General features: G+C 28.2%; 1 protein-coding gene across 1 annotated transcript in view; it reads left to right on the forward strand.

Moving 5' to 3' along the window:
* LOC107439185 (tolloid-like protein 2) overlaps positions 1-19,118 on the forward strand; it is a 104,901-nt gene that overhangs the window by 66,371 nt on the left and 19,412 nt on the right. Inside the window, exons 4-5 of the mRNA XM_071187656.1 lie at positions 1,955-2,132; positions 6,597-6,787. Coding sequence (XP_071043757.1) covers positions 1,955-2,132; positions 6,597-6,787 — 369 coding nt within the window. The remainder of the gene's footprint in view (positions 1-1,954; positions 2,133-6,596; positions 6,788-19,118) is intronic.

The following is a 19,118-nucleotide window of genomic DNA, read 5'->3' on the forward strand; positions in this document are numbered from 1 at the left end:
ACATTTCCTTAGGCTTTTAATTAATGCTGTATAGGTTTAATACACCTTTTTTATTTATTGTTAGTCAATCCCTTCTACTTGTGGGAGGTTTGATCCAGTTTTTACACTCTTAAAAAATCATTAACTAAAAGAGTTCATAACTTAAAAATAATAATAATCATGTAAACATGGGACAAACATTATAAGCTAGCAAATAGTAACAACTGTATTTAAAGAAAATAGAAAAATATTTTTTGTAAGATACTAATATGTTTCCCAGTACATTTTATGATCATGTTATCTAGTTACAACATTGAATTGTATAGTCATTTCTATTTAGATAACTCTGCAACCAATCGTATTTGGAACCTAGCGGTAAGTGTTAAAGCTAGACAACTCTTAAAATGAACTAGATAACTAGAACTAGACAACTTTTAAAATAGATAATTTCTGTAAATTTTCATAATTATGATAATTAATTATTATATAATTTGATCAAACTTTTCTTTTACACTTCTTGTGTCGGGAATAAGATATAAGCCTGGCTGCTTTAAAATTGTTTTAAAACAGCCAACCTTTCAAGATAAATTGGCTTCTTTAAAAAACTCAACGTATAATTTTTTTAAATTTAATTTCTAAGCTTTAAACGTGTTTTTCTCGGAATGGTTTTAATTAACTGACAAAACTCGAATAAAGTTATCCAAATCTTTAAGGAATCAGTTTTGAATGTTTTTTTTTATTCGAGATTTAGAAGAAGAAATATTTCTTGGTTTTAATTTTGTATTAAAAATGAAATTAAAACCCATTTACAAAAGTACTACTGTTCCGTATAAAGTTTTTCATTTCGAGCGAACAAATATTTTGCACTGTTACCAAATTTAAAACACGATTTAGAGAAAAACTCTTTTTAAGATCTATTGCCAATTTAGCATTTCTAATTCTAATGAAATTAGGTACAACATATAATATTAACAATATATTAATGGTACTGGGGTACAATTAAAATTAAGCATGAATATGTTTAAAATTAAGAAACTAAAAACAGAAATAATATGTTTGGTTTTATTGAACTTATTTTGCTCTAACCAGATGTAATAAGTATAATACAAGTATAATCTCAGCTAAACATAATATAGTAGTATCAAAAGATTTCGATTAAATTTTTTCTCTCATTTTACAAAGAATTTGTTTTTGTATTAAATATGGATTGTAGTTTATCTCTTAAAAGTAAGTTTGAAAATATTTCAACTGAAATTTAAAACTGATAATGTAGGATAAATTTTACTCACACAAAATGTAATAAACATAATTTAAGTTTAGCTTTGGATTGCAATCATAATATTTCAGAAGAAAAGATTTAGATTTCAAATTGTTTCAGCATTTTTAGAAGATTTTGCTTTAGTATTTAATATAGATTTAGTATAAGCTCTAATAAGCTAAAAAAATTGCTTTTTTTGACAATAAATTTAAATTTAATCAAAAATTTATAATAAAGTTTCTTTATTTTAAGCATTCTTATCTTCTATTTAAATGAATCGATAATATTTGTTTTTTTAGCTAACCTTAGAAGCTGCAGTATTAACCAAATCATCAATAATCGTATCTCTCAGCCTACTAGCTTTAGTTACAGTTTTACTCATTTGAGCTGGATCCAATAATTCACTCATTTGAGCTGGATCCAATAATTCACTCATTTGAGCTGGATCCAATAATTCACTCATTTGAGCTGGATCCAATATTTCACGAGTGTCCACTCCTGTATAGAATAGTAAATTAACTTTATAAAAAGGAAAAGAGTTAGAAGCGTTGAATGATTTCACTGCAATCACAGAAAACTGTCTATCTAATCTTAATCATTTTTCTTCAAACATTTTTGGTAAAATAATGCTATAATCTTTCAATAATTGATAGCAATTTTATAATGTTAAGAAATTTCAAATAAGTTTGTCATTATAACTAATGCTAAATTTTTTAGCGAAGTGCCTTTATCAATTTGACAGCAAAATCAGCAAAGAAGGAACTTTTTCTTCTCCCAATTATCCCAAAAAATATTCCGGAAATATGGATTGCTACTACAACTTCATGGGTCATGATTTTGAAACGCTTAAAATCATATTTCACATTTTTGACCTTGAACCTCCATACTCCAAAGGGTAAGAAATAAATATTATTTTCTGTAATTTATGTAACACCGAAACATTGAAGGCAAATTTTTGAGAATTTTTTTATTCACATAAGGAATATTTTTTTAAGCGCCATTTTGTTTCTTTAGAAGCCTGAGGTAAATAATTTTTGTGCTTTTGGATAAAAAGCATTCTTTTTATTATATAAATTAAAAGGCTGCATTGTTAATATATCGAATTTTTTTAAGAAAAGTCCATAATTTTTTTAATTCGCATGAAGGATATTTTTTTATGTCATAAGTGCCATTTTGTTGCTTTAGAAGCCTGGGGCGTATACATTTTGTGCTTTTAAATAATAAAATCGTTTTTTTTTTAAACTTTAGAAATGAAAAGGCTGTTTTTTTTAATATATCGTAATTTTTTAAGAAAAGACCGTAATTTCTTAAACTGTACGTGGTTTTGTTATTCAATACGATTTAAACAATTCATTCAATATGCTTAAACTGTTTAAAATTATGAAAGTGTTTCCCTGACGTTTTAGCACAACATTATTTTGTGATTTTACATCACTAAATAATGAAAGTACCATCACCAAAAGTACCATCCTTAAAAAAGTGATACAGAAATAGTTCGTAAGCTAACTTAGTTGGCTATCACTCATATTAAAAATATTGCAAACGCATAGTTTCAAATAAAATAAACTAACAATACTAATATATTTTGGTGAACACGAATCTCCGCTTGTAAAGATAAACTAAAGGAATGAAATAATAAAAAATTTAGCGGTTTTCATAGTTTAAAAGAGGTACACTGGACAATACCAGAGTTTTGATAGTTAATGGGTCAATCTAAAAACAACTGTATATATCATATGAAGACCACAGGCAAAGAACGATTTATTTCCATTTTTCACAAAAAGGACGATTGGATCACCATCCGTTGCAATTTGAGGATTACTAAATTTTGAAAAATCAATAACATGAAAATAACTTTCCCTGAGAGTTATTACAAAATAAAGATGGGTTATACTCTTGAAAACACTTCCTTTTCACGTGTAAATTCTTTTTTTTTCCCTCCAAATCATGTTTTATGCATATAAAACATTTTTCCCCCGTAGTTTTCATATGAAAACTAGGTTTCAGATGAATTCGCCAATGATTTGGAAATATAAGCATTTTTACGCAATTTTTAACAAAATAATGAACGAAATCAATCACAAAATCTAAATTTGCGACCGATCAATCAAATTTATGACCGAAATCAAACATATAGTTTTCGAGAAATGGAAATTTAAAAATAATACTTTCATTGAAGCGTTATATTTTTCATGGAGTACTCAACCTATTTCATTCAAATTTTTGACTTTGTCATTCAAAATAAGTTAGTTTAATGTGATATAAATATTTATTTATCCAACTATTCAAAAATGTTCCAATCATTATTAGATTGAATGATAAAAAAATTATTGACCTTTATTAAAATTATTTCTCACATGGAATTATCTTCAAAATAACGAGTTTTATAATTGTGATAAAAAATTCTTTGATTCTATTAAACAGTTTTAGTTTCATAGCGAAGTATGCAAAAAATTATTTTAATTAAACATTTAATTAAACATTAAACACTAACATTAAAAGACACAAGCTTTCGACCGCTCTCTTGTCTAAACTATATTTTCAAGATTGCGACTTTTCCCAATTTTGAGTATCAAAAATACACATCAATTGCAAAAAAAACGTCTGTTTGTTCAGTGAAAGTACAGTTTTAATTTAATTTTGTAACTTAAGATCTTCACTAAAGAACTAGCAAATGCAAAGTAAACGCCTTGAATCCCAAAGATTTTTGAGCCTAAAAATCTTGTTTGTAGATCAGAATTTATTCACGTGTTCTCCTTTATATTTTATGTGCACTGAACATTAAACTACAAAATCAAGTTTTTTTTCCCTCTTTTCACCAGAAGTATGTATTAATTTTGACATGATATATCGGAACTAAAACAAAATAAATACCTTTTGTTATAAACATTTTTAAAATCATGAACCTATTCAGAAAAAGAAAATCTGTTTTAAAGATGATAATAAAAATAAAGAAATAAAAATTCAGAGCTGTTCAATAATATATACCAGCAATATATTTGAAATAAATGGAACTTCGCAAAATTTTATCGTTCATGTAGACCAATACTAAACATGAGAAATGAATTATTCATTTTTGGAGTTATTTATTGTCCTTCCCTGTGGGCATCTAGCAGATATTGATACAGATATAACACAGGATATGAGCAGAAGATAGAAATCAAAATAAATCTTTGGGAGGACATACAAGTAATGTGCCTAAAAATAAATAAAAAAGTAATAGTTATGAATAATTATAATCAAAATTTAAAGAACCTTTAGAGAAACAATATAAACTATTAAAAAACTTATAGAAGCAGAAAATAAATTTTAATAAAAAAAATGCAAGAAAATAACTATATAAAAGAAGAAGCAATAATTGCCTCCAGTTTTCTAGTTTTACTGTTCATCGATAACAATAATTTTAAAAATATATATTTATTTGAAATAAATTCAAAGATTTTAATTGATTAAAATACTTTACTCGCTTCAAAAAATATACAGATTTGAAATAAGAAATACAAGAATACGAGAAATTATCAAATGCTGCGCATTGTTGGAATCTTGGACATGGACTGAATTTCGTCAGAGCCAAAATTATTTTCACCACATATGTCATCAGCTTATCTTGATGGCCTGGAATTTTGTTTCATTCATATGAATGATTCCCTTCCCGAAGACATTAGTTCCTCACCATCACTCCATAACGCGTGGAAATACATTTTACGTCAGGCAAGTCTTGAATGTAGGTACCTATTTTTGAGCGCTTGAAACAAGTCAACTGCTTTTCTCTTCTTTTTTTTTTTCAAATCTGTATATTTCTGAATAGAATGAAGTTTTTACACTAAGTAATATTTACTTGTTATTTTATTCAAAATGAAGAACATAATTAAATCACTTTTAAAATTAATCTTTTTTGCCGCCTGCATTTAAACTGATAAGTTATTGATATTTATTAAAACTAGAGTTTAAAAAATAATACCGTGAATAACACAGTGCTGCCGAAATCATGAAATATTTGAATATTTTACTTGTTTCTTAGTACATGCTACATCAAATCAGTTCAAACAGAAAAAAAGATATCTCAAACCAACCTCTTTCGAATATTTTAAAACGAAATCTAATAATACACTAAAAATTACGCAAGAAACAATAAAGTGTAATACAGTTTGTTTCATATTAAATTGTTTTATAAGTGTATATGTTATTATTTATAATGAAAAATGTCATTAACGCGTTATATTGTTTGAAGTCAGATGTATTAGGCTAGTAAGATTACATTAGAAAATTAGACAATCTACTAATACAATATATGAATAAAATATAAGTGAATGAATCATGGAAGCTAAACTAAAAACAATAAGAAGCATGTAAATATTTGAACAATTACTACAAATCATTTTTGCCAATTTTAAACTTATTTAAATTGAATAGAATCAGGGTTTGAGATTTCAAATGTCCTAAACTGGTTAACACCAGTGAGAATTCCTTACTCTAACATGTCTTAAATTGTTCAAAAGTGTCTAAAATTGTAAAAGAGTGTAATAATGTGTTCAAAACATGCCATTCTGAAAATAACTAAAACACTAACAATTCGAAATATAAACACAATACACTTATTGCCGGAAAAAAAATATCAGATTATATTTTTTATGAAATTTAATTTTAAATATTATCTTAATGTTAATTTTTAAAACAAAATCCAAATTCAATTTATGCTTAAGATCATAACAATAAGCTTTGAAGTACATAAGAACATGAAAGATATATTACATAAACTTAAATCATAACAATGAAACTTTGTAATTAAAAATTGTCTTAACTCTGAATAGTTAAAAAAAGCAGCTATTTTTTTAAAATAAATAGCAAAGACGAAATTTCCAATTAAGAGCTTCCTTTTAATTAATATATGTACTTTTTTACAAATTCAGTAAGTGCTATTTTTGTAACTACTCAACAATGTTCACCAGAAGCTACGCTACAATATGAACAGTTAACGACAGAAAATATTATAACTCTTTTTAACTCAATAGCTTTTATTATATATGATTCAAGGAAATCTATACATATTTTATGCATTCAACAACTGTTTAATTTATAAATTGTCAATTTTATGTTATAATTCGCTTCTAATACCTCGCTATTTTTGTTAGAACTTCAATAAAGTCTCAGCTGAGGACATATGAGTTTTGAACAGTTTAAGAATAATTTGAACAAAATCATATAAAAACCATACTTTTACTGCAATGGATTATATGGTGTGTCCTAAATCTTACCTACTCTGATTGAAAATAGGCATGTAATAAACATCCCTAAATATACGATGAAAATAATAAATATATATTTTTTAATGTTCTGCTGCATTTGTTCGACGTTTTAGGTGTCTTACCGATTACGTAGATGTTTCTACAATAACAGCATCGGATGTAAAAGAACTGGTAGGACGATACTGTGGCAAAAGAATAGATAGCCCTCTTTTATCCATGCATCCAAAAGCAGAAATCATCTTCCGATCCAATCACATTGTTCACCATAAAGGTTTTTATGGCACGTATGAATTCAGGGAAGAAAGTAAGTTTCGCATTTTCTTAAATCCTTTCTGTTACTGCAGGTGATTTTCTCATCTCATTTTATTCGACCATTAGAATCTTGGGTAATTATTATATTTTCGGTGTTTCTGGATATTTTTTTACGTTTTTATGAAAGTCAATAAAAGTAAACATGAATTATGTATGGTTCCAAAGCGTGGGTTGATTTTCTTCATTCCAATTTTGAGCATGCTTCGATGTTTTATTTCAAACCAAGACTAGAGAACTGTTTTTTCAGTTTTTCTTAGAAATATAGTTAATTACTCTAGTGATTTGTTTAATTACATAATTTCTTTTCTAATAAAATTCAGAAACTGATTTGGAAAATATGTTTCATTAAAACAAGTAGCCGCTTTCAAATTATGATGAATTAAATACTACAGAACATCTTATATAATATTTTAAATATTTAAATATTCATCAATAAATATTCATCAGTATTGAAACTGCTAAATATTCATCAATTACTTAACTAATGAACTAAAATTTGTTTTCATCTTAACATATATATTTTGCTCTAGTTACATTCAAAAATTCAGTTCAAAATTAAAATGTCAAATTCCAGTTTTTTTACATAGACTTTCTTTCACATAGAGACCTCATAATGAATCTGCTATATATATATATATATATATATATATATATATATATATATATATATATATATATATATATATATATATATATATATATATATATATATATACATAAAAGTTACAAATACAAAAAAACAAGAAAAAATATAATTTTAAAGAGAAATAGAAACATTATAACAAATATATTGTTTTTTAAAATACATAAATTTCATTTAAAAATTTTTAAAAAAGTTGAAAACAAACAAACAAGCCGTAAAACAAAATAAGGAGATTATATAATCTCGTTATCAGCCTACACTATTATATCAGCAAAAAAGATTCTAATATTGTATTAACATAGCGAAATCAAAATATATCAATACAATAGTGTGAGTATACATGCTATATATACTCTTTTAAGGATCATCCTTATCCAAATTTCAGATTTCTACTTAAGTATAATACTTATCGGTGGGTATTGCTTTTCATCAATATTATTGTTAGTTTGAGATATAAAGCTCATAACTTAAAAGAATACAGGTAATTAGTATTGCCAAAAATTTTAGAACAAGAAACAATACAAAAGAAAACAATAAACTTCAGCAAGCATATTAAACACCCATTAGAACATGCGTGTAAATAGGGACGTTTCAGTGGTTGCATTTAAATAATAAAGTGGTTGCATTTATAAGTGGACGTATCATTGGTATCAGAAATTTACTGCAGTAAATATGTTCCACCGTAAAAATGCTTCTTTAAAGAAAACTTATCTAGGTGGAAATTTCAAATTAAATCACAAATTATTTAAACTTCAAGAAAAAATAATATTTGTGATAAATTCTGAACATCTGATTATATGAATTTTCTTTTCAACTCTTGTTTTCTTCTTTAGAGTAAATCAAAATATTTTACTTTATTCCATGAGAAAAATTGAGATGTTATTTACCTATAAAGAAATAAGATACTCTCTGAAGAAATTTATGAAACTCACAGGAATATAATATTGTATATAAGTTTTCTCTGTAATGATGTTATTATCTTTATTCTTCTATTCTTTTCTATAGTTTTCTTTTTCCTAAACAAATGTGATATGTTTGTGAACAAATTATATATTTTATATTTTAAGAGTATAAAATATTTTAAGTTCCTTGGATGATATAAACTAGCTAAATTCTTTATTGGATAACATAAACTATGAATAAGAATTCTTTACATGCAACCTTTTCTTTTGAAAGAGAAAAATAAACATAAACTTTTCCTTTTAAAGTGATTGCATAATGGGAAGTAAAAGTTATGATCATGCATTATACAAAAATGAAACGAGCATTTTAGCACATAACGTTTTTTTTCTTTCATTTTTTTGCATGATAAGAAAAAAAAATATTTCTTTTTATACTCTAATGTAATTTCTTTATAGGAATTCATGAGAGTAGAGGACAAAATATTTTTTTTATTATTAAGCTATGAATCAAAGGTTTAAAAAATTTGACAACTTTAAAAAATAAAATAAGCCATGAATTTTTGTTTTTATGCGTGAGTTAGTTTTTTTTTTCTTTTCAAATGTGCAAATTAGATAATTTCCTTTTAAAATTTAATGAATTCACTGAGGCAAAAAAAATAAATGTGCCTTGATTCAGACTATACAAATAAGAATTCTTAGTCAAAGAATAAAATTTTTTCTTCTACCAACAATCTCTATTTATTGGTTGGTAAAAAATAATATTTTTTGAATATTTTATCCGCAACTCCATTCGAACATGAGATTGTGGTATTTGGCTATCAAGGAAAATGTATTGCGCAGAATATAAAACGAAACACCTTAATAACTTTTGGTCTAATGATCAGATGGTCACGTACTGAGATGCAAACTTAATGACTCATGGGGCTGACGTTAAATATGCTAAATAGCTGATGCAACATTGAAAATGTGAAACCTATAAAAATTTCAATTAATCAAATGGGTGGCCGAAAGTTTTCTTATTCTTTAATTAATTTTTGGATTATTTTGCAGTATCTTCAAAACTGTTTTAGAGGAATCAAAAAAAAATTTGATCACAAACAGGAAATTTTATTATTTTGATTATTTAATTTTATGATGATTGGAAACAGTTTTACAAGTAAGATACGCATTTCTTTAATTTATTTTAAACTATCTAAATTTAAATGAAGAAATATTTGAAAACATTTGACTATCGGGCTATTACTTCCTGATAAATGAAAAGTTAAAAAATACTTATTTGAAGTTCCATTAATAACCTATACTACAGATTTCGCTCAATTTATATTTTGTCATTGAAAATTACATTACTTCAAATTGTAGTAAAATTCCTATTAGCTGTAATTGAAAATATGCATTAGATAATTATTAACTCAAATTATAAAAATATAATAAATAATTGGAAAAATTATATTTCGCAGGATCTTTATTTTTAGATTAACGGGTTCTAAAACAGTGTGTAAAAATTTTTTCTTTCTCTCAAATAGCTATAGAGAAAATTGGAAATACACAAAAAGTGTAATTCATAATTAGAGAATTCAAATTTTTTGCCACTCTTTTGCATGGACTATTTGGACAATATTTTATAGATTGTGGCAACCACCTATACTTTCAGTATGTCAATAATCTAAATTTTGTGAAAAAAGCATGTGTGTTGCAGTAAAAGTACGTTTCAGTGTTTGTTTTTTCTACTTAAAATATCGTGTGCACTAATTAATTAGTATATTTAGTGTCAGTCTTTCAAACCATTAAAATTGCATCCTAGTACGTGAAAATCTGATCTCTAGAATAAAAGTTCCTTACGTGTTCTGTTTTTTTTTCTGTGCTCTGTAAAGAAATTTCTAATTTAAAAGGAACTTCTTACAACTAAACTATGATAGACAAACATAAATGATGATGTTCTTAAAGTCATTTAGGTATATTAAATTATATTAAAGATCTATATATAAATGTAATATTAATAAAAATATTTTATTGTGTCCTCAAAAGGTTCTAAGGTCTTAAGTATTAAATTTATATTTTGACTTATTAAAACTCACTTTTTTGTTTAACAAAAAGGCATTGTTTAAAACCGTATATTTTTTGGTTTTCATTACCGAAATTAGAGTTTTAATTACCAGAAATGTCAAGAAGTCTAATATTAAATGCTTAAGGAAGAAAAAATTCTGGTAAAATTACCTTACTGTATGGTAAACACAGTAAAGTAATTTCACCAGAATTTTTTCTTCCTTAAAATTACCATATTTTAACGGACATCTCCTTATAACAGAGAGATTTTGCAAAGCGTTACAATTCTCTCTAACTCTAACGTTAACGTTATACAATGTTATAGTTACGTTATAGTTATAGTAAAGTTATAGTTAAGGTTAACGTTATACAAACTCTACGCAAAATCTCTCTTTTATCTTAAACGAATAACATTGCCGTTGAACACGTTAGTGTTTAATTTTTCTACCTTATATTCCTTATTTTACTTCATTTTTATCTATAAATGCATCTTAAAACTGCATATAGCAGCCAAAAAAAGTTAAAAGTTTAGAAAAAAAATTTAATTTCGAACGGGGAAAGAAACTAAATTTTTTCACAGTAAAAAAAAAATCATGAAAAAGAAAGAGAAAGGAAAACTATACGTCTAGTCTGAGAGGTTTTTATAAATCTCGTATGTTGTTGCTTAGACAAATCTGCAGGATATTAAAAATAGTGAACGACTCAAAACAATCACTTAGAAAAGTCAAAAGTAGTTAAAAGTTTAGAATGTAAGAAATAAAAGAAACTTCGAGTTTGTATATTACAACTTTGCCGAAGACATAAAAGGAATTCTACCTTTACGTGCTTCAAAATTAGAAGTATATACTATTCATAGAAAGCGCTTAGAAGCAGAATTAACTAAATTAAAAGATTTATTTCAATTTCTTTTAAAAAGTTTAATTATTCGTGATCTTTTGCAATCAGAAGTAATTTAATTGAAACTAACAGGAAGCCTTTCATACATTTTGGAGTGATATACGTCAGGTTTCATGTTATTCTCATTCCATCTTTTGGACAGGAAATCATTATATTTTGGGTTACACTGCTTCGCTGGAAGCTATTATTTTGTGAAATACTACTCTAGCATTATTATTTTATGAAATGAACAGCTGTGTGCATCAGAAAATAATCTCAGGAAATTATCTGCACCTTTTTAAAAATTTTGAGAGAAGCACACTTCTAATCTCCGAGATAAAAATTAATTAACGTTTTTAGAACCACAAAATGCCAAATTGCAGATACTTCAGGCTTTTGTTTTCTAAGCATGTTGCTAGTTCTTTTATTACTTGTTTTCTTTACTTTAGAACTATTAATTGACAACATTTAGTTTTTCTTTAGAAAAAGGAAGTTAATTATCTTTTTTTGAGTTACTAATTTGAGAAAAAAGACAAATTATAGATAAACTAAAAAAGATAAATAATTAAATGTCTTAGATTGAAGATAGCTTTTCGATTCTGAAGCATAGCGCGGTGAAATAAAATAAAGGCGTTCCATTTTAAATACTGTTGTCACACGATTTAAATCAAGTAACGATGAATAAAATTCCTTTCGGCAGAGTAAAAAAAGTAAAATCGGAGTTTTGTGAAATAACTTTGAAAACTACATATTGCTACTTTATTTTTTAGAAACCGAAAAGTAAGCTTAAACTCGATTGTTTCAAAAGTTCAGAGTTGTGCATAACTATATTTAATAAAACAACTTTTAAATAAACACGTAATAGAATAAATATATACATTAAAAAACTTAATGTAAAATGTGATAAAAAATTACACTGTTAAATAGTGGATGTGTTAACTTTTAGTGTATGGTATTTTTAGAAGTTGATTAGAAAACGTTTATTTTATATCCCAACCAATGAGATTTGGTTACTGATAAAGCAAAATAGAATATATAGAGTGAACTCCGGGTGCAAACTCATTCTAATTGCAATTAAAAAATGTTTGAAGTTTTAAAACAATAAATATGGAACGAAATTAGTGATAAACAGCTCTATAACTTCGATTTTTTAATTTTAAAAAAATGCATTAGCATGCTATTCTTGATAAGAAGTTATTATTAATTAATTTTTCAAAACTAAAATATCTGAATTTCTCAGATTTCTTTCCTTAGATTTAAAATAAAAAGCGTATCTAAGACTTTAAATTTTTTTTTTTTTTTAAAAAAAAAGAATGAAGTGGTTACGCTTAATTATCCATTTTACATTTTGAATATGCTTAACAGTTTGAAAATCTATTTGTATTTTTTTCACAAAAAATATACCTTTATGTAAATGCCCAAGTAAGTCAATTTCTTAAACTGAGATATTTAATTTCTTGAAAGAAGGGTTTATCTGGTATTATTTGCATATTGCAATGATTTTTAATGCTACCTAGTATAAGAGAATATAAGCCTACGACTTCTTTTTATTTCTGTAAATAAGTCTCCCTAAATTTCACATTTTTGTATTAAAAACGGTGCCCTATAATATGAACACGTAAATAAATTTGAACACGTGGCAAATAATTTATCACTACGTTTACTACAGATCAAAAAAAATTTCAAAGTTGTTTTAATAAATTATGTATATTTTGGAAAACACTTTTTCTCATGACAAAAACGAGACAGAGAATTTTTTTCATGTATAATATGTTTGACAATTTAAACACAGAATTTCACATTTTATGCTATAATTAGCATAAGATTTAAGTATGGAACAAATTTTCCTCGTTGGTAGGGGAGAGTGGGGTCAATTGTAACAGGGTACGATTGTAACAGAGGAAATATTTCGAGTGTCGGGTTCTAGATTCGGTTCCTACGTGGCGCACAAGGTGTATTTAATAAATCTACATGTACACCCCTGCTGGCAACCATTTTTATGTACTTTTGAAAGAGTTATATCACAAAAGGTATTTTCACGCTACGTAAGTACTTTTTTTGGTGTTAGAATATTATATTGTAACATAGTAATTTTGTTTAAACAAATAAAAATTATTAACCGAATATGTAAGTGGACACCTTAATTAACATTTTAAGAAAAAAAAGATTAGTTTTGTTAATTAACTAGCATTGTTTTTAACAAATGAAGCTGAAATGGCGACTTGGGGACGATTGTAACAATAAGTAAAGGGACGACTGTAACAGCTGAAAATAAATAATCTTATGTTTACAAACCATTACTTAACTCTTTAAGAACCACCAATAGTTTCCTATATCATTTATATTATGTTGCATGTGCATTATTTCATTTGTCACCTTTCACAGCATAAATTAAAATTTTTAACCCCTTAAAGTTAAAAGTTTAACCCTTTAGGTCTCTGCTCATTATTTTTACTCCTAAAATACCATTACTATTTTGATCAATAAAAAAATATATCACAACTATGATAATATGTATAATTAACTATGTTTTAGTTGAATTTATGAACTGTTACAATTGACCCCGTAAGTGGGGACAATTGTAACAAGTGCGCGACTGTCAAAAATTGTTAATCACTAATATAATAACATTTAAAATAAGGTATTTATTTTTTTTTCTAGTAGAGGATAGTCTACTTTACTCGTCTGTCAATTAATACTAATAATATATTGGATTTTTTGTTAGTTAAAAATAGTTAAGCAAAAAATGTTACAATTGACCCCACTCTCCCCTATACTTAAAAACTTAAATTAAGTCCTTATATAAATTAAACCTCTCTTTCGGCTATTGAATCAAAAGTTTTAAGATCTAATTCAAACTTTTTGAACATTTGAGTGAAGCCCCAAGGGTATATAGAAACACGCAAAGAAAAAAAAAGAAAAAAGGATATTGAGTTCTTCACAAATAAAATAAAAAAAATACAGAAAAGTAAAGTTAGAAAACATACGAATTTTGGAATCAAGTAAGAGAAAGTAAAATATCTCTTTTAAAAATTACTTCGAATCTAACTTCAAAAATGGATAAAAGAGTTTAAAAGAACACGGCAAACTTGTTGGCAAACTGATTGTAACTGTGGAAAAAAAGATAACAAGAAACTATTTCAAGAAAATTAAATCATCAAACAGTATCTTGATATCTGTTAAAAGTTGCAGAGTGTTTCGTAATCACCTCTCATAAGACATTGTTTTAGAATTTTGACAAAAATAAAGTCAAAAATTATAAATAAAAATGATAGGAATCACAAATTAATATTTAAGCAAGAAAGAAAGCAAAATATTATCAAAATCTGACGAATTACGATTAATGTAGTTGTGACTAAAAACAGTAAAACCACACTAAAAGGATTTGATTTTATTTCACAACCGTCGTTGAACTGTCGACCCAATTTTAAGCCTACGACTATCAAAGTTCAACTCTATAGCCCTGTAATTTAGAACCCAATCCAGAACACAAGATTATTTCTGGATCAAGCATTGGGACAAACTAGCTTTCATAGAGGTCGTTTTAAAGGAACTAAATTGCATTTGGGTTGCATGGAGAGGAAAACAACGAAAACCTTCTACAGTTAAGCCGACAGCAAAGAGATTCTAACCCCTAATCTGTTTACCACTGAGGATATTTTACGTCATCACTGTAATCGGTGCGAACTGGATGTGCTAGGATTCGAATCCAGGTGACCTAATTGGAAGGCGAGCGCTCTATCCCCTGAGCCACCACAGCTCAAAGAAACATATTACTAATTTTCGCTTTATAATCTTAAATTTTATTTATTTAAAGACTTTTTTAATATATTCTGCTCGTAATACTCACATTCCTTAAAACATTGCCCTATAACACTTTCATTTCCTTACAATAGCCCCAAAGCAAATATTAGTATTACAATATAAACAAAAATCTGGAGTATTCAAAATTGCAACAGCATATACACTATCTGGCCATTAATGATCGGACACCCCTCATTTTGGATACATGAGGTGCTAGTATCAAGTCAGTAGGGCGCAGGGCCGCCACGCGCCCGAATCACAGCTTTTTTCTAGGAAGGCTATCCACTAGGTGTTGATACACGTCGGCAGGTATTGCCCGCCATTCCTCCTGTAACATGGCGAAGAGTTGAGTGGTGGTTTTGGGGTGTTATGGTCTGGCCCTCAACCGGCGCTCCAACTCATCCGAGAGATGCTCAATTGGATTGATGTCGGGACTTTGGGATGGCCAGTCAAGCTCTTGCACCCCCATTTCATCAAACCAGTCCGTGATGGCATGTGCTTTATGAATGGCAGCGTTATAGTGTTGAAACACAAACGGGCCATTACGAACTGTTGCCACAGGGTGGGAAGCGCCGAATTGTCCGGGATGTCTCTATACCCTTCTGCGTTCAGGGTTCCACGCACTAACACCAAGAGTCCAAGGTCAAACCATGAGAAACAGGACCACACCATAATTCCTCCACCGCCGAACTTCACAGTGGGGACAATGCACTCCGGTAGGTACCGTTCTCCGGGCATTCGCCAGGTCCACACCCGTCCATCAGAGTGCCACAACATGTAGCGTGACTCATCACTCCACATAACGCTTTTCCATTGCTCTACTGTCCACTGGCGACGTGCTCCGCACCACTGAAATCGGTGGTGGGCGTTTGATGGAGAGATGTTTGGCTTATGTGCTGCTGCTCGTCCATGAAATCCTTGCGCAATCAGCTCCCGACGAATGATACTTGTACTGACAACACTGCCAGATGCAGCCCTGAAGTTGGTAGCGACAGTGTCGAACGACATTTGTCGGTTTGCCTTCACTACACGTCGAAGACATGGTCGATCCCTGTCGGACATTATTTTGGGCTTGCCGGGTCGGGACTGCGGTTTTATCACTCCCTCTCGTTCCCATTTCAACACGACGTCACCAACTGTTGACCGTGGTATCTGAAATTTGTCGGAGATGGCACGTATGGAAGGACCAAATCGGTGGGCGTCTATGATCATGCCCCTTTCCGCCTCATTCAGCTCTCGCCGTCCACTCATTTTCTCAGTTAACGCTCGTATGGTCGTTGCCTGCTTGCGAATGGTCCTTCCCCCACCACAGGTTCCGTATTTATTTCGCCAGGACGAGTCCATCTGCCGTTCAAGGGGTGTCCGGTCATTAATGGCTAGATAGTGTACTTATTCTTGAGCAAAATGTGTAGTCACAAAAGAGATGTGAAAGGAGAAATGTGTGAGAGAGTTCGTTGGCTGCCGGCAGGATTGGAACCAATGACATCCAGGATCGCCGTACCACTATGGTTGTACAGTGCGCAAAACAAAAGATATAACCCTGAATAACTTTCGTTCTAATTATCGGATTTTCACGCTCTAAGTGTCAATCTTAATGGATCCTGAAGATAAAATCAAATATATTAGTTATTCAGTGCTAACTATTAGTTAGGTTACGAAATCGGGCACAGAAATCAATTAAAAAAACTGTACCTACTCATTAAACCCATTTACTCAAAAATGATTTCATGCGAAAAATACTTTTTAATATATATTTATTATTTTTAATTATTTATATTTAATTGCGGATGAAAAAGTTTTGAATTATGAAGTATAAAGTTTTCATACCATATTAATCTGCATGTTCTTCTATTGAAAAATCTTAAGTTTCAACTGTTTTTATTCAGTAGAAGCAGAGAAAACTTAAAATTAATTATTTCTAAAAAATAAGTTAGTGACAATGAGGAAATATTTCAAGGGGGCGATTAATATTTAAATGTGATTAACTTACGAACATCTGTCTCATATATTTCTCCCTCCACCTCACTTTTGAAACTGTAGTTTTTGCTCAAAACTGTGTATATTGTTCAATATTGTTTCAATTTTATCAATTTAATCAATTTTCGAGCGCTTCCGACACATTTTTGATCAATTTTGAGAAACTTTTTTTTCAGTGTAGTTTAATAATCTGATGAAGCTTGGGGGCGTTTCATATAACCGACTCCACCTTTTCTCTTGCGGTAGAACAGAATATAATAATTTCTCTCGCTTTTTTCCTGAAGGTTGAGTTAAGTTTTGATTGTGTTTGTATTTATCTCACCTAGATATCATATTGAGACCCCTATTGAGAATATATATTATATTTATTTCATTTTTGTGTGACTTGCAGAAGGGTTTAAAACAAAAAGCCAGCATCTAAGTTTCTTGTATACAGTGCAGTAAAATTTAATGCCAATATAAAAAACAAAGTAAAACAACCTCAATAACTTTTGATCCAATGATCAGATGTTCATGTGCTAAAACCTAATCTTAATAATTCGAGGCTAAACTTAAAGTTTGCTAATTAATTAGAACTGACACTATTTCAAATTAAGACCTCTCCTACTTAAACTATTGGGACCATATTTTCCAGATTGCAGTTATTCCTCATTTCTTGAAGGCATGCTAATTCAGAGAAGTGATTTTTTTTGTGTCTGATTCCATCTGCACAACTAGTGTATTTAGTGCACTACTAGTGTACAACTAGTGCACTACTAGTGTAACTAGTGTATTTAAGGTTAAACCTTTGAACCTATAAGATTAAGTCCTACCACATGAAAATCCGAACAATAAATCAAAAGTTATTTAAAGTGTTCATTTTTTTTTATTTTTCGCTCTGTGCAATGGCTCATAATAGCCAAATGCCATTGAAAAATTTTGAACTATTGGTCATACATTCGTGTTCTAAAAAATGATTAAGCTTTTTGAAATATTAAGGAAGTTAAGCTTGGCACATTACTCAAACTTTCGAATCGAAATGTTTTAAAAAGTATCATATTCTGAAATTTTAATAATTTAAATTAGTAAACATTGCTTTTAAAATAAAGATAACTTATACAAAAGTCCGAATTAAAAGAAATTATCATTTTATTACTTTTAAATGTAAAAATTTCAAGCAAACAAAACTTATGAATAATGTAAATCTATTTGGCCTCCATGTATAAAGTTTGGCAATTCAACTACTGTAATTTCAGTTGTGAATAAAGACATTTATAAGGAATGATGGGTAATATTCTGTTTCAGAAAAGCATTAGATTAACGAAAAATAATATCTGGAAAGAAAAATTATTCTTCCCTTTTGCTTTACCAGCATTTCAAGATTATTTATCAGTTTTCTTTTTGTCTTCTCTTTCTCATCTTTAAGTAAACCTCTACATCAATTACACACAAATTTTTTACTGCATAAAATTGCATTTAAAACTTCAGGAATTATATTTTTTTAAACAATTCTAGTAAATAAATCAGTTGTAGTTATTTTGACCAGGAATATGAAAACGCTTTTACCCATTTATTTTTTTTTTCTTCAAAATAATTTAAAGTAGTGATTTATTGTTTGTTTCAAAAAACTAAATTTGCCTGATTATAAAAGGAAAAGGTCATAGAATTAAAATACGTTAAATTTATGTGTAGTTAATGGCTTCAATTCCATTAATTTTCCTGGAGCTCGTTTTATAATTCTGTAAGCTTTATTTTTGTTAGGTTGAATTAATGCTACACGATTAAATCCAAGTAGGGTTATTGAATAATTAATTATATAAAAACTTTTATCAACTAGTATGTTCTGCTTCGTTTTTTTAATAAAGTATTATATTTCTTCGGACTATATGACTCTTCAATTAAGCATTTTTTATATCTAAAATCACCAATATGTTTTATTGAGTTTGTGAGTTTTATCGCGTTTAAAAAAATAATATGATTATTTACTTTGATGTTTTAATGTTTCAAGTAACATGATTTTAAATATATAGTGTTTTTGAAACATTATATGTTTATACAATTTTATGGATGCAAGTAGATAAATATCGATTAAAACATCA

This window comes from Parasteatoda tepidariorum, chromosome 11 (genome assembly GCF_982258835.1).
Source record: "Parasteatoda tepidariorum strain Cologne lab strain chromosome 11, Ptep-v5.0, whole genome shotgun sequence".
Lineage (NCBI taxonomy): Eukaryota > Metazoa > Arthropoda > Arachnida > Araneae > Theridiidae > Parasteatoda > Parasteatoda tepidariorum.